This window comes from Temnothorax longispinosus, chromosome 6 (genome assembly GCF_030848805.1).
Source record: "Temnothorax longispinosus isolate EJ_2023e chromosome 6, Tlon_JGU_v1, whole genome shotgun sequence".
Lineage (NCBI taxonomy): Eukaryota > Metazoa > Arthropoda > Insecta > Hymenoptera > Formicidae > Temnothorax > Temnothorax longispinosus.
In genome coordinates this window covers 9,403,386-9,428,911 of record NC_092363.1, presented here as the reverse complement: position 1 = coordinate 9,428,911, position 25,526 = coordinate 9,403,386, and the positions used below count along the sequence as shown (strand labels likewise).

General features: G+C 36.2%; 4 protein-coding genes across 15 annotated transcripts; 1 reads left to right on the top strand and 3 right to left on the bottom strand.

The window, feature by feature from the left end:
* LOC139814044 (uncharacterized) lies at positions 1-6,840 on the bottom strand. Its single transcript, XM_071779984.1, has 3 exons — positions 6,224-6,840; positions 6,011-6,145; positions 1-5,092 (listed from the first exon to the last, which is right to left on the bottom strand). The coding sequence occupies exons 1-3, from the start codon at positions 6,323-6,325 to the stop codon at positions 1,499-1,501; spliced, it is 3,831 nt and encodes a 1,276-aa protein (XP_071636085.1). The 5' UTR covers positions 6,326-6,840; the 3' UTR covers positions 1-1,498.
* A 135-nt stretch (positions 6,841-6,975) lies between these two features.
* LOC139814045 (START domain-containing protein 10) lies at positions 6,976-16,402 on the bottom strand. 12 transcript variants are annotated; one of them, XM_071779989.1, is made up of 9 exons: positions 16,217-16,402; positions 15,343-15,970; positions 15,056-15,215; positions 14,750-14,921; positions 14,527-14,674; positions 14,283-14,435; positions 14,038-14,162; positions 13,826-13,948; positions 11,249-13,314 (listed from the first exon to the last, which is right to left on the bottom strand). In XM_071779989.1, the coding sequence occupies exons 4-9, from the start codon at positions 14,903-14,905 to the stop codon at positions 13,210-13,212; spliced, it is 810 nt and encodes a 269-aa protein (XP_071636090.1). In that variant the 5' UTR covers positions 14,906-14,921; positions 15,056-15,215; positions 15,343-15,970; positions 16,217-16,402; the 3' UTR covers positions 11,249-13,209. The 12 variants fall into 12 exon arrangements, with proteins under 12 accessions (XP_071636087.1, XP_071636086.1, XP_071636088.1 ...); XM_071779992.1 differs by lacking the exon at positions 16,217-16,402 and having other exon boundaries at positions 11,249-13,116; positions 13,172-13,314; positions 15,343-16,108; XM_071779993.1 differs by lacking the exon at positions 16,217-16,402 and having other exon boundaries at positions 15,343-15,524; positions 15,796-16,107.
* A 169-nt stretch (positions 16,403-16,571) lies between these two features.
* Positions 16,572-18,218, top strand: LOC139814047 (succinate dehydrogenase assembly factor 2, mitochondrial). Its single transcript, XM_071779998.1, has 3 exons — positions 16,572-16,708; positions 16,786-16,937; positions 17,237-18,218. Exons 1-3 carry the CDS (start codon positions 16,676-16,678, stop codon positions 17,505-17,507), a joined length of 456 nt encoding a protein of 151 aa, XP_071636099.1. The 5' UTR covers positions 16,572-16,675; the 3' UTR covers positions 17,508-18,218.
* Positions 17,794-24,008, bottom strand: Blm (Bloom syndrome helicase). Its single transcript, XM_071779983.1, has 15 exons — positions 23,695-24,008; positions 23,403-23,538; positions 22,591-23,241; positions 21,760-22,483; positions 21,567-21,680; positions 21,291-21,463; positions 20,925-21,146; positions 20,429-20,790; positions 20,076-20,334; positions 19,602-19,985; positions 19,358-19,508; positions 19,078-19,265; positions 18,569-18,893; positions 18,324-18,498; positions 17,794-18,178 (listed from the first exon to the last, which is right to left on the bottom strand). Exons 1-15 carry the CDS (start codon positions 23,793-23,795, stop codon positions 18,034-18,036), a joined length of 4,110 nt encoding a protein of 1,369 aa, XP_071636084.1. The 5' UTR covers positions 23,796-24,008; the 3' UTR covers positions 17,794-18,033.
* Positions 24,009-25,526: the final 1,518 nt, after the last annotated feature.

Below are 25,526 nucleotides of genomic sequence, written 5' to 3'. Positions count from 1 at the left end.
GCGATAGAGAAAGACAACTCTATCGCTCAAAATCTTTTTTGGAGTAAATAACATAAAAATAATTTCTAATATAAAAATGTATAACATAACAATAATATACAAGTAATATTAACTTACCTTTCAATTTTATCTATTTTATTAATAAAACCGAGTAAATAAATAAATATTTCAGAAAACGATAAAAAGTTAATAACACATTTATTGTTATAGTAAAAAAATAATCTATACCATTATATAAAATTCTTACGGGTGGTGTGTGTTTGAACGTTATTAACTTGAAAACTATTGAGCCGAATTTTTACCACAAGTATATAAAACAGGGGTAGAATTTCCCGGGGAATGCTAGTTTTTCGTTACCGATCTTTTTTGGAACCGGTATCCGAAATTTTTCCAATTTTTCGGGATAATTGACCGAATCTTAAACAGGGATAGAATAATTTAATAATAATAATAATAATTTAATTTTACATTAATCTACCGATTTATCGATTTAGTTAAAACCGATTCAAAAATTTTATTAATTGTTCGAGAATGGATTTAATTGCCAAATTAATTTCTGGGGAGTGCTATAAAGTGTATATAATTTTTCGTTACCGATTTTTTAAAAGCCAGAATAAGGATATTGAAACACAAATAAAAACGTTTGAAAAAAAACGACGCCCGAGCGAAGTGTAACCAGCTAGTATATTATAAAACTTGAAAGTTATTGTACAAATACAAGAAGTTATTCATCATCAGATTCATCAGAAGTTGCAATGTTATAGTCAAATTCTGAGGAATTGTCATCATTATTATCACTGTTTGTCACGTGCAATATGTCATCAACTTGTAAAGGCGTTGGGTTTCCAACGAATCCTGTTGGCTTTAAATAGCCATCCATGAACCAACCGCAATTTTCAGGACGTAGTTTGACACAACAAGGATCAGTTGCATTAAGCCACATAGAATTGACGTATATTGTGCGTAAAATTTTCTGTTTTAGCGATTTCCAGCATGGTGGGATCATATTTGAGTCGAAGCTTTTAATTTTTTTCATAAATTGTTCATTGTCTTTCTTAGTCGAATAATTTTTTTTAAAAATGCGATACCGTGCGTCATTTACACTAATGCAATGCTTGATACCATATATAAGAGTAGTAAACTCCTGAATAACGTCAATTTTTTCGTCGATGAAAATGTCAGCTTCATCTGTTAATGACGCAAAAATTTTTTGGTACGTCTCGTTTTTTGAAAAAATTTTAAAAGGTCTGACTTTTCCTTTATTGTAAAAAGCTGCCGTGTAATCGCAGCCTGTAAATGCATGGAAAGCCGGCAGACTTAGGCATAATGTAGATCCCAACTTCAGTGCTAATTCTGTACAATTAATGCAGTTAATATCTTTATTATTTCCTTTCTTGATCGTTGAACCTGCTAACCAAATTTCTGATTCTGAAACTTTACGCATATTAGCCAGCAAAATTATTAAAACATCAGTATCAGAGGCTTTTACTAAAACTCTTTAACTTGGTGGCACTTTGTTAACATGAAACATAATTCGCGTATCCGCTTCTTCATGCTGACACATATAATCAACTTCTTCACTTTTTACGACATGATTTTCCTTTGTTTGATAAGAATAACACTGATCTCCAACTGTTATAAAAATTTTTCTCGTTTGGATTATTGGTACCAAATGGTCGTTTTCCCAGTAATTAGCTAAGAATTGTACCAAAGCCTCTTTAAAACGATAATTTTTGAGACTTTCCAAAAAATCGGTAGGTCTAGGTTGTAGAGGTCCTGTAATTCTATATGGAATATCGAACTCCTGTCGACTTTGACGTTCAGAATCTTTGATTGAAGGCGTTAAATAGCGGTCAAATATAAGATGTATCTTCCCAGCATTACTTGAACAAAGTTTTATAAGGATAGATTCAGCTATTTTATCAAAGGTTTGTGGCATAGAGGATCCGATAAGGTGTAAATAGTAAAAACCATCTATTATTTCAACGTCGATTTGTGTTGGCTCAACCATTTGGACTTGAGATTTTAATGCTTTGGCTAATGTCGACTTGTTTGTTTTTAACATTTCACCAGTACACGAGAAAAGAGCAGGCGGCATTGGTGCTAGTGGAAACGTCAAACAGTGTTCTATATTAATTTTTTTGTCAATGCTAATTGCGAGTAGTCGCCCAAAGATGTCTCGTTCCATTTTTAGTAAGACTTTCTTGCTCTTATCTTTATTCACCTGAGCTTTGGTGGCGCACTGTGATGCGAAATTTAAGATTTTGTTCCGTGGTATCGGTTTTTCAAATCTCTCGGAAACTGAACAGCATTCAGAAATAAAACTTAACTTTTGCTGATTGCCTACTGACTTAACGGCAAGCAAGAAATCAGTAACATCTGAAGATGCTGCTTTACCAGTCAAAATGTTAAACAAAACATTTTCATCGATACTATCATCAAATGGATTGACCGTATTTTTAATCGCTTCAATGATACTGTGAAGACTTTTTTTGTCTTTGTTTATTCTGCTTTTTTGCAAAGAATGCGAAGTATCATCTTTTAGCGACAAACCAAGATTCTCTTTGACAGCTGTCAATATTTTTGTCCTCATACTGTGACTGAGAGCCCATCTTTGTCGCGCAGATATAGAGTCTGCAGAAAGATTATTAGCCAATTGATTACTGGCATCAGCATTGATGGTCTGCTCTAGTGTCAAGTCAACAGGTGATCTAGCAAAATTGGCTTTAGTACGTCTAATTCCAAATGCGCCTTGACGAAATTCTGCAACCAGGGGTGAATTTTCAGTATGCAATCTGATTAAATTACTTAAGTACAATAGGGACCATCTAGCATAATTAGGCTGGTTTAATGCAAAAAATAAATCAGACATGTTGAAAATCGAATCCAAGTACAGTTCAAAGTTACTGGTACGGATGCTTCTCGAAAAGCGAAGGAATAAGTTAATAAACTCACAATACTGATAGTAGTATTGAGCCGTTTTTCCCTTTTCACCTATCAAAGTCTGTTTGCAGAACTCTTTATAGCCATTAATAGTTTGGTTCAATAAATCAGGCAATTCAAACCTCTCGTTGACGTCAAAAACAGTCTGATTAAATGCATTGTCTATAAGCGCTTGTAATAATTCACCTAGTATCTCAGGAGATACATTAATTGTGGATAAATATTGTTCAAGATGAAGTATTTGTAACGCAGCGGCGGTCAGCGGGTGTAATCGCTTGCAACGATTAAAGTGCTTGCTGTCTAAAAAGCTGTTCATCGAGCCGCCTGCTAATACTTCTGCCTGAACTAGTATTTCTACTAACCCACTGGAGTCTATGTATTTCCCGATCGCTTTGAAGAATGCCATCTGCATATGGAACGCTCCCAAATTTACAAAAATGTTATCAAATTTGGGTTTTTCACTTTCTTGAATCTGCATTGCCATTTTGGCAATGGCTAAATCATATGTCACGATAATCAGTTCTTGTTGACACTTTTCAGCAATTTCATTAGCCATAACGAGTGTTTCATTAACTATTGCATAAGACGTTGGAGATGAATTTATTGGAGGCAAATACTCGACGTTTTGAATTCCACTGTGATCAGTTGAAAGCATACAGTTGTAGCCCAACCACATAGGAACAGAATCATTTCGCGACAAAGACATTATCCATAGTATATCTTTATCAATGGCTATTTCTGTGGCGCTTTTGCATACGTCGATTACATTAGTAAATGAATCAACGGTAAGCAGCTGCATACTTGTCGGTTTTGAGTAATATGGTCGAATACCTCGTAAAATTTCATTGAAACGTCGTCTTTTACGTGAAGAAGGTCCACATTCGTCTCTGTTGTCATCAACCGAAAGAATTGAAGAAGTCGTAGCTTCAATATCATCAGGATTTTCATTTTCCGCACGAGGAAATTGATAAATAATACCAACTGTGTCATGCATGGTATCTTTTCCTGAAGTCGTGTCAACGAAGCGATCAAAATTATCAAACGCTACGTGAGTGCTGCGTCCATCTACTGTATCGATACCGGTTGGTATTACCTTATTATCTTGGACTGCCGTATAAGTCATTTCTGTCTCAAGCTCTTCAGCCAAATTGTATCCAATCGTATGGCCATATCTGTTGAGTATCGTGATTACTTGCCGAGAATTTGTTAGAGATTTCATAGTCAGTCCAAGGGTTAAATTTTTCGCTGGTTTACATCTACCCTTTGAAACAGCATAAATGATATCGCTACACAGTGACGTTACTTTGACCGAGGTGTCGTTTGAGTCATTACGAGAAATGTCGGGTCCGACAATGAGATTGTACATAAATTCAAGCAATTTCTCAGGAATCTCACATTCTCCGTGGATGACGTCATCAGCAGTTAAATGACTCGGCAGCTGTTTGCAATCAATAGCTTTTACAAGATTTCTTAATTGATAGGCTACGTCTTTAAATTTGTTGTCTTTTTTTGTTTCCAAAAATTTAGTGTTATTAGCCATAACAGACACATCGATGTCTGTCTTGTACACTATTTTTTTACAACGCGGTCCGGTAGATGCTTCAATCGTTAGACGGTCACCGAAACTTTTTAAAACTTTTTTTTCCAAAGTTTCGGGTCGGTAATCCGCCATGTCATCGGGGTCTATTTTACTTCCTCCAAACTCTAATAATAGATCTTGATATCTTGAAAATAACTGTGCAAAGTACATAACTTTTTCATTTTCAATTATTTCTCTCGTAATAAAATCTATAAGAGACTCATAAGCTAATTTATGTAGCTGTCTGTTTTCATGCCAACTAGTATCAAGATGTTCCTCAGTATACCGCTTTTCTTGTACCCGATATGAAGCGAAACAGGTATTGTGATAGGCAACAGTTTGATTCTCAAGTTTCGAAAGTATCTCCAAATCATTTAAAGTTTCAGCCATTGTTTTTATTTTTTGTACATTTTCAGACCGAGGAAATATCAGATTAAGCACCTGCTTTCCACATTTCTTTTGTTTGTGGCTGCAAAACAGGCATGTTGTTGTAGAGGCAGAATTTGTCGATACTGAATCAAGCGCCTCGTCAATCGAATTACGTGATGGAATTGATGTAAATGACGGCACCTGAAACAAATAATTTGTTGAACAAATCTCTATATACATAAAAATGAATTATGTTATATGTTTGTATGTTTGTCCGCTATGAAAATCTACAGTTTTCAATCAAATCTTAAAGAATTATATATGAAACAGGGGTAGAATTTTCCGGGGAGTGCTATAGAGTGTATAGTTTTTTGTTACCGATCTTTTTGGGAACCGGTATCCGAAATTTTTCCAATTTTTCGAGAAATAATTGACCGAATCTTAAAGAATTCTATATAAAGCAGGGATAAAATTTCCCGGGGAGTACCATAAAGTGTATAATTTTTCGTTACCGATCTTTTTTGAAACCGGTATCAGAAATTTTTTGAATTTTTCGGAAAATAATTGATCGAATCTTAAAGAATCTCTATATATAAAAATGAATGTGTATATATAATATGTATGTTTGTTCGCTGCAAATCTACAGTTTTCAAATTAGAACAACCAAAGGTATACTATCTCATGATATTCTAATAACTTAGACCGATTTTTTGGAAAAAAAATTAAAAAAAAAAAATTTTTTAATGTTTGTCTGACTGCAAACTACTCATTCATTAATGGACCGTTTTTCTGGAAACCGGTGCCAAAATTTGTCTAATTTGTCGAGGATGGTGTCGATGAAGAATAAATTAATATGAGAAAATAAAAATATAAATAAATAAAAAAAAGAGGCCTTTATACAAAATTGTCTAAAAAAAATCTCTTTAAAAAAATTTTTTTTGGGGGTAAGTATTACTATTCGGGGAAAAGAAGGAAGAGCTTTTGAGCCCGCACGAAACGCGGGCGAAAAAGCTAATTTAAAAATAAATTTTAATTCCAAACATTTAAATTAAAGGTTTAAATTAATCAACAAAACAATGAAAATTAGAGCAATTAAATTAATTAACGATATTTTAATACCTTGTCCAAATCCATAGAAAGTGAAGTTATTGCATCAATATTACTCTCTTCTCTCTCAGTATCTGTTGTACTTAAATGTCCACTAGAATCCAGACATCGTGGATGTTCGTCAGTTGTAGACGTACTTGGATGCACCTAGAAATTCAATTTTATTGAGTAAATAAAAGAGTTAAATGTATCATTTTTATTAATTAATACTGGTAATATACATACAAAGTCTGCGAGGGAGGAATTTGAACATTCCTGATCGGGATTAGACAAGTGTCTCTGTTCCTGCAAATAATCACAACAGTAAGTCTTGGATATCTGACACATTCAAAATAATAACCAAAAATAAATCTTGATAATTTAATTATCATAATTTAAGACAGAATTTAATACTTACTTTATGATTTCTGATAAAATTGTTGAAATCTTCATTATACTTTTTTTTTAATACAGTAACTTTTTTATAACATGATGAATGATAACCTAAGGAATTAATTGCGTCCTTGGTTAATTGAACCTCATAATACTTAAAATTTTTTTTTTACGAAACAATAATTTTAAGAAACAATTCTTAAATGTTTCATCATTAAAATCAATTATAGAATCGTTTGAGCCGCACAAAAAACACTTTTTCATTTTTCTATAACAATTCACTTGAATAGAGGTTATAAACAATAGAGCATGTTTCCAAATACAAAATATATATACTGATATATATGAATGCGTAATTACTCCAAAAAAATTTCGAGCGATAGAGTTGTCTTTCTCTATCGCACGGTGAAAAGAGCATGCGCACTCTCTTTCACTCGGCAACTACTTCACGCACAACTGCTATGCTGCGTCCTCCTCTATTGCATAGAATAATACGTTCAGCACTTCTCTGTCGCACCCCGCTCGCTTACTCAAATATTCGGATTTTAAAGCGCGGCAACCGCAAGTCTTGATCGATTTTGCTTAGGCAACCTAATACCACTGTGTTCGCAATAAAATTATCTTTATTTTTTGTATAGGTCAATTAAAGAATACAGATGAGTGTAAATTAGTAATACCAACTCACCTGTTTATACCTGGCAACCCGGTAATAGGGAGCAGTAAACGATAGGCAACCTAACTTTTACTTTCTACTTATGCTTTGTACTTTTGATTGGTACTGAATGTTTTGAGAATACAAATAAGTGTAGAAATAAAAAAAAATTTAATTAAATTATTTTTAATTAAGGGTAGCCTTGAGCTGATTTAATTAGGCAACCCATCCGCAATTTGTTAACAAATAAAAGGTATTTTTTATCAAACATAATGAATATACCTTTTATTAGGAAAACAGATGGGTGAAAGTCGATGTAGGTCGGGATCTTAGACTATAGTAGGAAATTGAAAAACGCAACTCGGCGTGTCGATCTGAGTTATCATTGGGGTTGTTATCAAGTTTCGGACGGAACGTAGAATCGCCAGGCATGCCAATAGCGAGCATGTCAAAGACATCGTTATCCTATAGGGAGATATATCACCGGAAATGACAATTAACAAATCTCGTTTCCTCCACGTCACCTTCGGTCTGTTCGCGCGACAAATTATATATATGCCGCTGTAACGTATACTACCAACGATGATGACGTTGACTTACCACGTGTGCATAAATAGATAATTATCAATGATGATCCAACCACCCCGCCAATGCGCGATGCATGCTACTCCAAAGGTGTAAGTATACAGAATTCGTAACGTCCGATAAAGCAGTCGTTTTCGCCAACTTGATTTAGCCCACTTCTTCATGTAAACGTTGTGAAATTGGTCTTTGAAAATCGTATATGTTGCGAGCAGAGCTGCGCCGAACGTAAAACAAAACCAGCCGGGAAACCTGTTGACAAACTCCTCCTAAAAACATATCCTCTTGAATTTTAAATTATAAATTCCGCGGCCTCAAGACATGTCTTCCGATCTATGTCCTCCTCAAGGACTCGTCGGAGGACACGGGTTCCCACACGGGTTCTTTACTTTGTGAGACAAGAATTGATTCTTTTGGTGAGACCCATCAGTCTCTATATAAAGTTTGACCCGTGGGTCCTGAACCATCATATATATATATATATATATATACTTGGGGCCCAAGTCAAATTTTTTAAATAAATACCCCCATGTTTTATTTTGCATTATCTTTCTCTATATACTAATTAATTTAAACAACTTTTGTCTGAAACATTTTTTTATTTGCCTAATTCTTTTTTAGATATTCAAAAAAGGAAACCTTTGTAACATTTTCAATATTTAACTTGTGCTATCTCGATAATTGTTTGCCGGAGAAAAAAGTACAAGTACAGATCTTTTTGACTTGATTTAGTCTCAAGAATATGCCATTTTCCTCGATTATCTCAAAAATTGGACAAATAAAAAATGTTTCAGACAAAAGTTGTTCAAATTAATTAGTAGAAAGACATGATACAATAAAAAATGGATGTTTACATTTAAAAAATTTAACTTGGATCCTACTGGACCATAAACACTCTTTAGGCTCCGGGCTCAAAATCTAACAAGATCGTTTATTGGCCCCTTCGCTCTGAACCTTTTAATTTTTATTTTAAACATTTTTCAACGAAACCAATACTTGACGAGATAATTGGCACACGAAATAAAACTCACTCTGTACATACATACATACATATATATATGTACATATGTATATACCTATATATATAGGTATATTTCAGCCGCGATCCAAATAACGATTTGACGAGGAATATTAGCTTAATTCCGTTATCGAAGACTATTTCAGTGTCGCTCGCATATATCCCGCAAGTATTCCAATTAAGTAATTCACTCGCCTCTTTATATTAATTAATTTTATTACTCACAATTCCGCATGACGATCCATGCATCCCCATACACCTCTCCAAAAGCCGATCGCGAAAGGAGCAAGGATGCTCGTAGAAATCAATATATCGAGTAAAGAGAACGCTCGTTTCTTACTTTTCGATCGTTTCAAGTTTTCCGATCCTTTTGTCGGGTTAGACACTTGATCCAAGATGTGGTCATCAGTGTTCCCAAAACATATAAGCGTTTGTTCTTCCTACGCGATCCCATTGACGCGAGATTAATTAATTAAAAGTAATTAGCAAAAAGATGATTAAAAGATTGTCAGAAAGAAAAAATCGGGTTTCAGACGATATTTTTCACAATACCTTTACGGACGCAAGAGAGACCAATTTCACGCAGGGCTTACTTTCCTCCCTAGGGAAGAAAATTGATACTTTCCACCCGGCATAGCGGGTGGTAAGTAACCACTTTCGCCCCTCTCTACAGGCATGGAAAAGTCGAACTTTCCGTGGAGGTGTTGTGAAAAATATATATCGTAGATCACAGCTTAGGTAATTTGGCAGAAATAATTTTTTGGAACATTTAGAAATGATTAATATCAGAATTTGGAATCCTCGCGGAAAAATCGGACGAGTGGAAAATGGATGGGGAGAAAATACATACATTTGGAAAAGGGAAGAAAATTTACCTTATTGGAATTATTTCGCGTTTCCTTATCGACAATCGATATTGTCTTATCGGCCTCATCCTTGTCATCCTCTACTTCCGTTTCCACTTTTCTAATCACATCAGGCACCACAGAGAGACGGTCGTTTTCATCGTTATCAATCGATGTTAATGCACCGTCGCGGTCACATTTAACATCGATATCGATATTTGAACGTTTCTGCGATACCGCCGTTTGTACACGGCTGTTTGAACGTGAATGAGAATCCTCGTCCACCACGTTCTCTATAAGCTCTTTGTCGTCAGGCAACGAATTCCGCGATTCCGTATCATAGGACATATTTCGCCCTTCTTACGTGGTTGGGAGAAAATTTCGTTCCTCCGATGCTCCGATGCTCCACAATCGTCGCTTAACGACGTTACGCGGTTACGCCGCGCCGCACGTCGTAAATTGACGCGAAATTGACGCGAAACGATGCGACAAGCGACATACGAAATGGAAATATCTAAAATAATAATAAATATGTAGAAGATCGCTCTGTGGAAGATCGCTCTATCGTGCTTGACGAAACTGCACTCGTACCTCAGAATTGAAAAAATGGATACGCGGACTGGCGGCTTCCACGTCGCCGTATCCACTTAGAATTTATATATGTACACATATATCCACGCGTATCCTCTAATATACTTAACAAATAAAATACGTAAGACGTATCTTTTGCCGTCCCGTCCACCATCGCGCGTCAGATTCATGTTTCGCATATAAATCTAGTATATATATATATGTCGTTGATATAAAACTAGTGGTCATTGTTGGATTTGATTGATCGGCGTCGTTTTTATTGCATCGTTTGTTTTTAACTGTTGCAAAATTTAAACGTTGTGATACCATATTATAATCTCTCGTTCAACGCCACTACAACGTTCGCCATTCTCGACGACACAAGAGAGCTGCAAACAAGTCTTTACCCTTCTTCCTTTCTTTCTCTCTTTCTGGTTTTGAAATAGGTACAAAAAGACTTGCGTGGTCTCGTTGTCAGACCGCAATATCCGTTATCCTTTTCTCGTGACGATGCATGATGGTTGACCGACTCAAGTAAAGGCCTTCACACACAAATCGACGGAAGACGTAAGACGTAAATCGTAAGGAAATCCACCAATCAGAGTCGACTATTCCCCTCTTTAAGAGGGAAGAAGAGGGGAATAGTCGACTCTGATTAGTGGATTTCCTTACGATTTACGTCTTACGTCTTCCGTCGATTTGTGTGTCCGGGGCTTAACACAGCGCAGTCAAAATACCATAATTATTTTGACGTCATATTGACCCAATATTACGTCAAAATGATTTATCATTTTGACTGCAATGTGTTTTTTTTTTTTTTTTTAAAGTACAGGCTTGTGCTTGTTTTCTCAAACTTACCAATAGTCAACAGTAGATAATATCCAATGTCCGATACAAGTAATCCAGTGTCCATGTAAAGTAACGAATGGTAAGTGATACTCGGATCCTCTAATAATGTAGCGATAACGCGTGCGCGGTAATTTGACGCAACGTATGTACATGTACATATCGTCGCAGGTAGATATATGTGCCTAATGTATACCGTTCCATTATCATCCATGCAGGTGCTGTTTAAACACGCACGCGTTTGCGCACACCAGGCCGAAAAGTATAATTCCAAAAATATGTTCGAGGTAACGTGTGATACGTGGCGATAAACGAAGAGGAGGACCGAGAGGAGACTCGGTAGACAAGTAATTAGATGAATAATATATTTATAAGATAAGATTATGTATTCAAGAGAATTATATAATGATCAATACTGCCTCATTAATATTAAAATACTCGCCGCCCGCGAATTATGAAAACCTATAATAAAGGAAATACGAGATTGTGAAGCGAATTTTGTTACACCGTTTGCTTCCCTAAAAAACTTGCCGATGACACACATATTTTAGTAGATGATATACATATTTCATTTCATTGCCATTTCACGGGAAAGAAAGCTAGACAATAAAAATTAAATATTAAATAATTCGTAAATTTCGTAAATTTGCAGGGTTGCACAGGCCTCGCTTTTCAAAGTCCTCTTTATAACAGAGTCAATATTGCTCTCGACTTTTCCTTCACTTTGCATTATCGATACTGTACTTGACTCTCTATATGAATAACCTCTTCTCTGTATATATAATAATTATTTAAATAAAGCCGTTTGAAAACGTTTTATTGTGACCTTTACAAAGTAATCGATTACGCCCTATAAATATTTATTGCGTAGATCTTGTATATTTTCCAAAGACCGAAGAAATGTAAAAATTAAGATTTGACGTATATGTGTGTATATATCAAGTTTTAGCCTTACGGCATATCTACAAGTTTCTAGGCCGTCTCGTTGTTAGTTGGTTAATAATTAATTAAATTAGCACACATCCATTTGTATAGTGAAATGTACCATACAAAGTATTTCTAAAAATTGTTTGTCTCAAACTTGGCGAACATATATAATCTACCATCTTTTTTTTTTTTTGGCTTACTCTCTCCTATCTGCACCTTTCAACGCTGCGTTGCCCGAATCTTTTGTTTTTGCAGTATCGATCGAACCTTAAACACGAAACGTTGTTCCTTTTTACCTTCTTAATACACTGTTCAAGTTTGACACGGGTCTTACCACTAACTCTCTCCCACATATTTACTATACGTAAAATCAGGAGACTATGAAAGAAATGTGGTACCATTTATCATTTATACTCGCATTTTTGTTCGTACGCCTTCTTGGCACACTTGCCAAAAGAAGTGGTAAACAATTATAAACATTACGAATAAAACTCTATTAAAATGACACGTGGAGAATCGGTCGAGTTATGTGTGCGTATATGTATACTCGAATTTATCGATATTAAGCTGTTTGTTTTACGTTAAACGTGTAACATCTAGGCATCTGCGGATAGAAAAAAAATGCCCATCTGTTTTTTACAATAAAAACAAACATGTCCTTTACAACAACCTTTTACAACAACGTCGCTTTCATCCATGTCGCTTTGACGGAAATGCTATAGCTGAATCTTCCAATTTTTATCAAAGCATTTGAAAACTTGTTACCAACTCTACTCGCATTACATTCTTTAATACTAGAAAAAGTTGCACGTACTTTGTGTATGTATGTATATATATATAATTTTTTTTTAAGATTTAGTAATATATGTATAATAAGTAACAATAACGTATACAATGTCCACAATATAGAAGATGGATCAGATGGTTATATCAAGGCATACGCGACCTCGCACTGTGATATAAATTATAAAAAGAGTTTCAAGTATACCTTCCATATTGTGCGGCATCTTCTTATTATACTTGTATTTGCGCGCTTTAACAATACCAACAACATTACTTGGCTTGAACGTAGTGCCTAATGCAAAGCAGGCCACCGATAGTTTTCTTATTGACGTGTTTACATACAGCCGTGTCCGCACATGAGGCGATTTCACGCCATGATAACTGTGTGGCCTTAACTTTTAACGTTATATAATATTAAATGTTACGTTATGTGTAATTAAAATTTATCATGTAAGACGTATGCAAATCGAACTTGTTAATACGTGTACAACGTGTCCGTTACGTTTCATCTGTAATACTGCAACTAAAACTTTCCATTACACTGTTTTTATTATTCCAGTCACTATTATCCCACTTACCTAAAAATCCTCATGTCTCTCTATTATATCGCTATAAATTAATCGCTATCCATTGCGACAGATTCTCTAATCAAACTTTCCTTTAAATCAGATTCGTCTACATAATTATATTTTGAATTCTTCTCTTCTGCAGATTTTACGCACTGAAACGAATTAATAATACACGATTGTAAAAATCAAGTTTGCGTACATGTCATAGAATTGGCTTTTAAACATTTGTATTTGCCAACTACATAGGATAAAGAACAAAGTCTATATGTGTGTATGTGTGTATGTAGTCAATGAATAAATAATACCACCTATGTGACACGTAGTCAAGTTTTCAAGAGAGGCAAAAAATTGTGCCAAAAGTGAAATATATAATAAAATATACCCGGGATCCGGGTTATAACTTTTCGAATAAACATTGAAATTTATTTATAAACAATATGTATTCATGGAACTTGGTGATCCAAGCCCTGTAGAATGATAATATGGAATAATCAAAGTCAAAAACTGCATCTGCAGAAAAATGTCATATAGTCGGTATTATTTATTCACAAACAATATATATCTTTCGTGTGGATTGTCAAAATATATCGTCGAGTTAAAATTTTAATTAAAGAAATAAAATAAAACACGAAAACTTGTATAAAAAAAAAAGTTATTCCTTACTTCTTCGATACGTATTCTAGGTGCCATTATTTGCTCAGGATAATGCCAAGGCTTAAAATTTGGATTATTAAGTACTTTCCAGCTTGGGTAGCCCACAGAGGCTTTATGCAATCTTTTTACCATCTACAAAGTATAGCTTTGTAAACAAATGTTACATTTATTTGTGTTCGATACTTGATACCGCTTAATAATATTTTTCATAAGAACCTCACTTTAGGGGCAAATATTTGTGTAACTTTATTAACGAGCCACACAGGTAATTTGCCATGTGGATCTGTGTGCGATACGTAACCCAACTCGGAACCGTCTCCATTGCGCGAAGGCCTTACAATATAGCCTTAAATATAACAATACTTTTGGACACATACGAAAGATGGTATAACGTTATATTAAATGTAAAAGTTATATGCATACGCGCGCATAAAACGCGTTTTGACTTGCTTCCTAGTATTTTTACCTGTGAGGTAAGACGTTGCTCGTACAAAGTGTTTCCTAGGTGGGTAATCTTTGTGATAAACGGAATGATTCAATATCAATTGCTCTATACCGGTATCTAACCAAGATCGTTGCAGGACAAAGTCTCTATTTTTTAACGGAGACGGACATGCCACTAAAATTTGTACAACGCAACGGTGTAATATAAAGCAAGATATGGCCGATATAAAAGTTAAAACTCAAAGATTCATAAACATTATACTCACTGGAATAATAACCAATATCGTTGTTTGGATTAAAAAACCCTATATCTTTCGATTCAATCATATGAGTGTCCCAAACTTTTCTATATTCAGGATCGTGTAAAACGTCGTACAGGGTTTCTGGTGAAATATCGGGGAAACGCGTTCTAATCTGTGACGTTAAGCTCGAGTTAACGTCTCGATCAAAGACTAAAACGTCATTTGCCAATGAAGAGAGAGAACTTACCTTCACCATTCTAAAACTAATTCCTGGGACGGATTTTGTCCAAACAGATAGATCAGGCTTGTTATAATCTAATTTCCAGTTGTTATTATCGTCATACAACTGCTTCAATTTCTCAAAATCTTTATCTTCTGCAATTTTGACAACGCCAATATCCATTGTACGAGAGTATAGTCTGCATGGAGAAGCAGAATTTAAATAATGTACGTATGTATGTGTATGTCCTTATGATACAACTTGGCCTCTCTTTCCTCTAAACGTGTTACAAAATACACACACACACACACACTCTCTCTCTCTCTCTCTCACCTGATGTTCGTTACAAGCTCATCAACAAAAGTCTAGTATCATCATTTTTTGTGTTTATTCACGTTCTAATAATTCTGTAAACCTACACACAATCTCGCATATTTTCTAAGGTAGAAGAATACTCGAGCATATATATATAACGCGTCTTCCCATGTTCCATCTGCAAGAAAAGATTACTCTCGTATGATATATTGTTATCACATTCTCAGAGGTTTAAATTCAACTAAAGTGAAAGAGAGGAAGAGGAGAGGAAAGAGAAAAGACACAACAAGAGGACACATACATACATGCATGCTTCTACTGAAAGTCATCGGACTTGATCGTTCGTGGCCCTGGAACGTGGTCAGTGATAATCAAGTCATATCACATGTTTAAAAAGCTCGTCATCGCAGGTGACAAAGAAGACTCGAGATACGTGAATCTTGAGAAAGCTGAAAAGCTCTCGAGCACATGTCCCGCCAACGACGAGCTACGGTGATGGTGCGTTACTTCCAGTTCCAGGTGACACATACGAGCTAAAGCTAAATGTGTCGCGGACGACATCGACATCGAGAACGCGGTTTATGCGACAGATCTTGTGTATGTCTCGATCTCGACACAACTACGGCAACATCCTTTTGGCCACGGCTCTGATCTTTTCACGACCATCAGCGCGATCAGCGATCAGCCCGACGTTGTTGAATGTACATACGTAGAAACGCGATCGTTTTATCGTTTAGGGTTTAGGGTTTAGGGCTTACCAGATTTACTCGACGACTGTGACAACGGTAACGACAGCTGCGCATACTCGTTACCGCCTGTCATCAGATCACGATCACCGATCACGGCGAGGATTTGAGATTCGTTGTTAGATGCCATCACCACCCCCGTCACCGTCGTGCGTCTCTCTTTCAACTCTTTCAAGCCGTTTGACAACTTTAACACATTTGCAGTTTGCATTTGCACACATTTTGGAGCATTTGGCACATTTGACACATCGATATGATCGATATCGATATTATCGATATATTCCGTTCCTGCCTACCGACAACTGTCGGTTCGATAAGTGTCGTTGCGCAGGTTTTTCATATCGTGTAAAAGCTGCGCAACGACACCGACAATTGTCGGTAAGCGGATTTTAGCGGAACAGAATATGGCCCTATATCCAACTACAACTTTTACTTTTACTTTACGTCCGTTCTCGCTCTCGCTAAATTTCAAACTTGTTCCACTTGACTGAAATACATGCCAACTCTGGAACCTGGAGCGAACCATCTGTGGAACCACTGAAGTATACTAAAATTCTACGGAACTACTGCAATACTGGAACGAGCGCCTGTAGGCCGCCCGGCCCGTATTCCATTCCTGCCTACCGACAACTGTCGGTTCGATAAGTGTCGTTGCGCAGGTTTTTCATATCGTGTAAAAGCTGCGCAACGACACCGACAATTGTCGGTAAGCGGATTTTAGTTCTCGATTGACTCGATTCTCGAATCTCGATCTCGATCTCGATCAGTTGCGACACAGGTGACAGGACTGACAGGTCTCGTGTCTCGATTGATCTCGAATCTCGATTATATTAGTAATAGCAAAAAAGGTTAAGGTTACTTGCACGAAGAGAGTTAACTCACATACCGCGTGATGAATGTTATGAGCACGCGTGTCATATCCCGGGTAAGTTTGAGGATACTGAACAATGGATAAAGCTTTCTATTGAATCTGTAATGAGAGAGATAAAAATTATACCTCAGATCAGACCGCTTGTACTTGCGAGAGATGTGTCGGTAAGTTGCTGCAGGCGGAAAGATGATTTTCAAGATTTGATTCATCCAGAAGGTCGGGAACCTGGCATTCCACGTTACGCGGAACGCGACGGAGAGAATACAAATCTCAAAAGAGCACGGTATCGTTCACAGAGTATCGTTTTTTCTTACAATCAACGAATATGATCCGATCCCAATATGATAGATCCAAAGTAGCATACTTGTTTCGAGGTCTCGCGTCTCGCGTTGCGCGTGGTACACATATCCTCTACATATCATATATGGTGTTCTTTACTTTAGTACGTAACTGTAGTTGACGTAACGTTTTACGTAGTCATACTTTGTAGTTAATGTCAGAATCATCCTTTACGTGTCGACACACGTAAACGTCTACGATCGACGAACGTCGTTCTATTCAATCTCGTTCGTGTCATTTTAGATTGACGTATCAATCTCGTAAACGTGGGATGTTGGAGAATGGTCTGCTTCTTAGCACCTTTGCAAACAAGTATTTGAATACGTTCGATGACACGCAATTAAGACTATATGATCGACTTATAAATTTACCATCCAACGACTGGGATATATTCTATTGGGCGACTGGTGTTAAACCGACTCCACCTGAATTTGACAATCAAGTGATGGACTTACTGAAAAAACATGTTCAGAATGAAGATCGACAAACCAGGATAATGCAACCAGATCTATAAATCTATATATATATCGTATAGCAAATATAATAGTAAGACAAGCCCTAACGCGTATAGCAGGGTAGTACGCTAAGCTCTGATAGTGACATATAAACTTGAAAAGTGTTGAAAACGTACAACGTACGACGCATAAAATAGTAGAGATAAATACGTAAAAGCATATATTGTCGTTTGAAACAAATCTAATATTATTCCGTTCGTGTACACTCCGTTCACGTGCGTAGACGATGATAAAAATATATTTTATTTATCCACGTAAGGAAATTTTTTTAACGAAATTTCAACATTGGTCTCAAAAATTATTTTATTACAAAAGTTTTTATCTTACATACATGTCGGTCGTCTGATGATTACTTTGAATTCAAATAGAATTATGCGAGTGTTTATTATAATCAACGTGTTTCATTCAATATAATGACTAAAACGCCATACAGAGAGCCATTTCGGATAGCGCCCAAAAGGGGATCGTATCTGTGCGCACTATCGCAAACGCCGTAATAATTTATAATAAACGGAAAAAAATTAATTAGGTAATGTTCATGTATCTGTTGGGATTTGCGAGATATTGTTTTGTTTGACTGAAACTCGCAAGTCCTACTACCTTTTTCGTAGTGTTTAATTTTGTTGAACCTCTCGATGAGCTTTTCGACGAACCTCTTCCCCTCCGCGCACTGTAAATAACCGAAAAAAAAATAAAATAAAATATGTAGATATACGTGTGTGATTTTTTTTTCCCTAACGTACAACCATTACGTTACGTGTGTAATAAGAGAAGTGACACGTGCGCACGTGTACACATCTCTCTTTTTACATTACCTTGAGCCACCCCGTTTATACTTTTTATTAGTACTGTTAGATCTCGTGCCAATCTTTCGTTTCTTGCCGCGCGTGCTAGTACCACTACTGGTGCAAGAGTACGTGGAATTATTGTCATCCCAAGTATTATCGTCATCATCGCTGTTCTGTTCTTCATCGTTCTCATTTAACAGTACTAAAAATAATGGAATAATCAATAACGTTAAGTACTACTTTATGTTATATTATACGCGAGTATCGAGTACCTGTTCTTTCTGCCGCGTATTTCTGCGTAATGTTTAAAAGAGCTTTGCCATATTTAACAAAGTTAGCCTTAGTAACGTGTGGTATTTGTAACATGGCTTCTTCGGTTTCTGGTAAACGCTGGCTCATAGCTCTGACAGCTACCATGTTCATAATGGAAGAAGCAGAAACATCCAATGTACTAGCGATTTCCCTTATTATTGTCATCAATTCGGCATAGCAACGATCTTGCAATTCTTTTACAATGCCATCAAGTTTCTTCGTAACTGTTGAAACTGTAGCTACACCACTCGTAGATTTATTCGATTGTCTCGTTGGAATTTGTACCTGTTTAAGATAAAGTAAAACACACAACGCATGAAAGGCAAATAATAGACAAAATAATGTCTCCCATCTCCTATCTCACACACACACACACACACAACATTACTATATCTAAAATATCTAAAACGCACTGTCAAGCTTGTTCACGTATACATTGCATTCTGAATATCCTATCAAGAATAAATACCTTTACATCTTTTTTTGTCAAAAGTTCCGTCGCTCTCGGTCCAATTTTTACATATGCGCAAGCAATCTCATGATTAATATACATGTTTTCTTGCAAATATTCTTGCAATACCATATAGTGCATGAGGCGTTCTATGTCACTTCTGTTCCATGATTTACCGCGACCATATAAAGGATGTTTCGTAAGACCTATAAAAAAAAAAAGAATTATTTAATTGTATAACGTGATGTAAATACCAACTCACGTCATTCTACTGTTATATACAAAACGAGTACGAAACCTGATTCTCTAATCTTTTTCAGATCACTGCCCTTAAAAATATCTGTCAAGAATACTAGTGTAAGCTTGCACGTCTTCCTATTGTTAATATCTCTTACAGCTTTCATAATCTCTCTCGCATCTTCAGTAACGTCCAACATTGTAATCTCGTCCTAAAATTATTACGTAGTATTAATTTCAGTCAGTCAACTATATTTTTGTTGTGACACGTCTTCTTCATCTTCTACGCTATATAATGTACCTACCTTGCATCTGCAATTATCACACGCAGTTATTTTATTCGCGATACATTGTTGCCTATCAAATATTTCTCCAAAATAATTAAGCTGTAGCGATCTACGGCAATCTGTAGTATTTTCACAGAATGCTACCATTTTAAACAAATTATCCATGTGGGTACTGATAACTTGTGGATTTGGATTATCCAGTTCAATCATTTTTCTGATTCTGTGCATGTCTGCATAATGATAAAATAAAATGCAATCTGCTGTCTCACCATCACGACCAGCGCGACCACTTTCCTGATAATAGCCTTCTATAGACTTTGGTAAGGCTGCATGTATCACAAAGCGCACGTTTGGTTTATCAATGCCCATTCCAAAGGCTATAGTCGCACATATAACATGTACCTGGAAAAACGTGTATGTAGATGCGATATAATTTTATATTATACATATATGCGTATGCGCACGCGCGCGCAGATATTGTACGAAATATACTTCATCGGCAATCCATTTTCCTTGATAGTTAATTCTTTGACCATCTGGGAGTCCTGCATGATAACTCAACGCTTTAATGCCGTTTTTCTTCAAATGCGCAGCATAATCGTCACAATCCTTGCGCGATAAACAGTACACGATGCCACAAGTGTTTTTAAATTTTGTCATTATCATAGCCACAACTTCATCGGAACAATTTTTTCCTTTCTTCGATATTATGCTGTATCTTAAATTAGGTCTATTGAAACTCGACATAAACCTTGAAAAAGTAACCATATATCATATATATATAATATACATATATATTCAACGCGCTAACACACGCGCACATATACAGATATACACATACATACCACTTTGGCGTAGTCATACCCAATTGATGCAAAATATCTGTTCTAACACGCGGCGTAGCTGTTGCAGTTAAAGCCATTGTTGGCACTTTGGGATAGTTGTCTCTGAGACATCTTAACCTTTTATAATCTGGTCTAAAATCGTGACCCCATTGACTAACGCAGTGAGCTTCGTCAATAACAAATCTTCCCAACAATTCTCTCTCGTATAAAATAGTCAGAGTATTACAGAATTTTTGCGACGCAGAGATTTTCTCTGGTGTTACGTATAATATTTTGAGAGCAGGTTCTTTTTTGGAAAGTTCCCTATATATCGCTGTTTCTTGATTATCTGTTATAGAGCCGGATAAATGAGTCGCAGGAATCTGCAAATTTTAAACCAAGACTGAAGCAAGTGATATATGACGCACGAGTATACGCTTCTATAATGTAAATGTGTACTTAATATTACATTGTTTCTCTGCGTATGTATCTAACATATAATAATACTTTCTCTTACATCGAGTGAGGTAAGTTTTTGAACTTGGTCTAAAATAAGACTCTTCAATGGTGAGATAACAACTGTTAATCCGATACTTAAAAGGGCAGGCAATTGATAACAAAGGGACTTTCCACCTCCGGTCGGCATTAAAACGAAACAATCAAATCCCAAAAGTGTTGCGTTAATAGCTTGCAACTGATTTGGCCTAAACGTATATAAACCGAATCTCTGCCGAAATATCTAAAATCAAGAAACATACGTAATGCACAATATTATATGTTCTCACACGTGGTCCAACATGTACGTCGAGTGTGCATAAATTATTTAATATTTATATGTATAACGGTATTATACTCGCCTAACGAATACAAATACTTTATGTACCTTTAACATTTCTTGCGAATGTGAATATGTTAAACCATCAAATTCTCCACTGACACCATCGTTTTTATAATTACCGGTAAATTTTCCATATTCTACGCTATCTTTTTCGATTTTTGATTTTACTTCATCATCGTTGTACGTCCTATTCTGTGCCATGCTACTCTGTGGCCACTCTACAAAATGGGCGTAAAATAAGCATTATTTATCATATTATCAACATAAATGTATAAACAAAACAAAGTTTTACATATTATATATACATATAAAAACTCATACCTGTAAAATCGTCACTTATATTTATATTACAATCTTCTCCTAAAGCTGGGAATTGTTCCAAATCTTGTATCGAGAGAGAGGTTTCAACTTTTGCAGTAAATCTTTGACAGGTGCCTATGAAATATTTTTTCATTAAGAACTCAAAGCAGAAAAAGTTAGTGATTTATTTGTCATTTGTCTGCACTTTTGTTACCTGGGCTATCCGGACTGTCCAAGACGACATTTCCTTGCATATTTTTTTCATTACTTGACGGCGTTTTAATACTATCGTTAAATATGTCCTTTACGAAAGCACAATCGGAATCCACTGAAGAATTCATTGTCTTAGATGACATTTGTTGGTCCCACATGTCTGCTATTGTTTTAGAAACGTCACTGCCTAATACCGTTTTGATAGGTCTTTTCAATTGAAAAGTACTCTTCTTATTTGAAACTGTAGTTTCAGGTGGCTTAACTGCTGCCATAGATTCCATGCCGTTCGCGTGTTCCTTTGCATTTATATACGATTCCGTTACGCTTGCCGAGCCTTGACGAAAGGGTGCACGAGTACATTTGGATACCGAGGTACATGATGCGTCAAACGTGTCATGGTCATTTATCGAGCGAGTCTCAGACATGCATGAACGTGGTGTTTCACGTGATTTTGACGATGCAGACCCAGCTGTCTCCGGAAACTCATACATATTATTTTCATCTTCCTTTTGTAATTTTGATAATTTTGTTTGTACTAAACGTAATTTAGCTTTTATATGTCGACGCAGACCTTGCAACTTTTTGAAAGAGACTGGGTCAAATTTTGGAAATTGTTCCAGTATTGGTAATGGGATTAACTCGAGTGCGCTAAAAAATTTGTCAAGAATTTCAATTTCAAGTTCCTTTAAATCTTCGCGTCTTTCAAGCAATTTATCCTTGGTAACCTAAGGTTGAAATAGAAGAATGGAGAAAGTGAGACAAGAAATAAATAGGTGGACGTTAAACATTTCACATACGCACACGAAATATCAAGTCATGATATGAAACTTACAGGTATTGTGGACATTACTGGTTTCTGTTGAATAACGTCAATCCATGAACCTAATTCTTTGTTCAAGCCTAAATCTTTCAGATTTAATCGAATGTCAGGGCCATCCCAATTTTTTCTCGGCAATCTCTTGCCGTTAAACTTTGAGCTAGGACTATCGGTATCAGAATCTGAAATTATAGTATCTTTCCCTTGTTTATTGGATATTATATTGTATTTTTTAAGAGTCCATAAACGCTCATCTTCATCTTTAGACATAATGTCATTGTCGTCGTTAAGTATTTCTTTATTTCCCACCAATAATGTTGTACTACTAGTAGAAGAGGAATGTTGACTGCTGCATTTAGCATAATGATCATTTTGTGAAACAACTCGCATCTTCTCATCATCTTCTTCCATTTCCGTTCTATTTGGATATTGATTTAAACGTAAGCGTCTTCTAATGTCCTTCTTGTTTTCCTGCTCGCTGTCAGAAGACTCGGAGATAACACAAGTTTTCATGTAATCGCTATTCTTTCGCAATACATTTGAACATCCAGATTCTTTTTCAGTTCTCTCTTCCTTCGCTATTGAATTTTTAACACGATACGATTCCATTGCACTTGGTCGTGTTTTAAGCGGACTTTTGCTCGAGTCTGAAGTGTCTGAATTATCCTGTGGTTTAAAATGTTCGAGTCATACTTTTTTTTTTTTTTTTTTTTTTTTTTTTAATAAATCACAGATATTTCGTAAATCGTAATAATGTATGAAGTATATTTGTATATTAACTGAAAATAACACTGCATTGTTTTACCCAAATAGAACTGTAATCTTACAAGATTTATTATCGTGTCTATCGTTATTGAGTCTCCAGCTATCCTCTTTTCTTGATTAAAGCACAACGTACTCGATAGTTCATTTGAATCCACATTTAAATCAGCTTCTTCTTCTGTCTCCACTGACTTTGGCGTACTAAAAAGAAAAAAAAATCAATCATTAATTTTAGAAATATGAACATGAGACATATTGCAGTCGCAAAATTCAAATATATTGAGGTGTGTGTGTGTGTGTTACGCATTTATTTTATTTATTTAGGCATTTATACAAAATGGACTAAATCTTTCTTACCTAGTCCGCGGAATAACATTTTTCTTCGTTGTCTTTGCCAAAAATCCCACTATCGTAGATTGGCTGCTATTCTTTTGACCAAGTACCATCTTTCTTGACATTGTTAGCTCAAGTTTTAAACAATTACAAGCAGTTTGCTCTAAACACCTTTGTCTCACTCAAATACTTTCGAATATTTTGTTAAATTGAAACAATCCTTATCCTCAGAACTCTAAACAGATATAACAGAGAGAAATCCGAATCAAAGCACCCGAGAGAACTCTACAGGTACAGCCTAGACCGAGCGTGGCGAGCGTTTGCCTTTATTTGAAAAGTGGGGTTATAGGTGCACTTGTGCACTCTGTTTGGAGAGAGAGACGAGAGACGGAAACCACGATTGCGATTGACCACAGCGCCACTCACAGACTTGGCGTTAATTACCTGGAGCTTTTTTTACTGAACCAGCCAATCAGATAAAGGGCCTAAACAGAATGGCTGTCTTATAACCTTAAGGCAGTGTTTATGCCTTAAGGTGAAATTTCATGGGCAGTGAAAACCAGCAGCAGATTGTACTGATTGGCTATAAAATAGAGAAGTTCTCGAGTTCCTAGAACTTCTCTATTTTATAGTCAATCAGTACAATCTGCTGCTGCTTTTCACTGCCCATGAAATTTCACCTTTATGCAAGGTCTATCCAGACAAACTTGCATAGGTGCATAACCATATGCATAAAGAAACGGCGTGGTCTATTTCCTTAAAGCCCATTCCACAATAGCCGTAAAGTATGCGTTAAGACGTAAGCAGTAAGCTATTGACTAATAGGATTTTTACAATCCAAGAATGATCGACTGTAGTTGGTCAATTTTTACTGCTTACGTCTTAAAACATACTTTTACGGCTATTGTAGAATGGGCTTAAGGCCATTGCACATAACAAAGATTTAGCCATAATCGTAAGGCCGTAAGAAAATAAACCAATCACAGTCGATATTCTCCTCGCGCTCGAAGAATAATCGAGTGTGATTGGTCTATTTTCTTATGGCCTTACGATTACGACTAAAACTTTGTTACGTGCAATGGCCTTTATGCACATGCATATGGACCAATCAATTCTCTTATGCTTATGTTTATGCGCTATGCAAGTTTGTCTAGATTGACCTTTAAGGTGGAAGCACATAAAATTGCAGGAGCCATGAGCACAAATGCAGAAGTCATATGCGCATGCGCTATGGTGTCTGCATACTGCCATGGCTTCTGAATTTTCAATCTACATAAAAATACATAAGCATAGTTTATGTAGATTGAAAATTCAGAAGCCACAGCCATGGGCAGAATAAAGGCAGATACCATAGCGCATGCGCATATGGCTTCTGCGTTTTGCTTATGGCTCCTGCAATTTTATGTGCTTCCACCTTAAAGCGGAGAGCACACACTTCTGCACAACGCATAATGCGTAAGCATAAGAAAATTGATTGGTCTATTTCCTTATGCACATGTGTATGGACCAATCAATTTTCTTACGCTTACGCATTATGCGTTATGCAGAAGTGTGTGCTCCCCGCTTAAGAATTGACCACGCACAGTCGATTATTCTCCTCAAATTCGATTGTGATTGGTCAATTCTTACGACTCACGACTTTACGACTCGCATTGGTCGCGTTCAGCAGACCAAGCCGCTCAGTAGCGGTCCAACGTCATTGGCTCTTACTTTTAGAACCAACCAATCAACGCAGAGTGTTGATAAGACGAACTCAACAGTTGTGTCTGCTGAACGCGGCCATGTAGACCTAGCATAACAATTATGTTGGTATAACCATAACCTCACAATCGTGATGTAGGTAAATTATATGATAT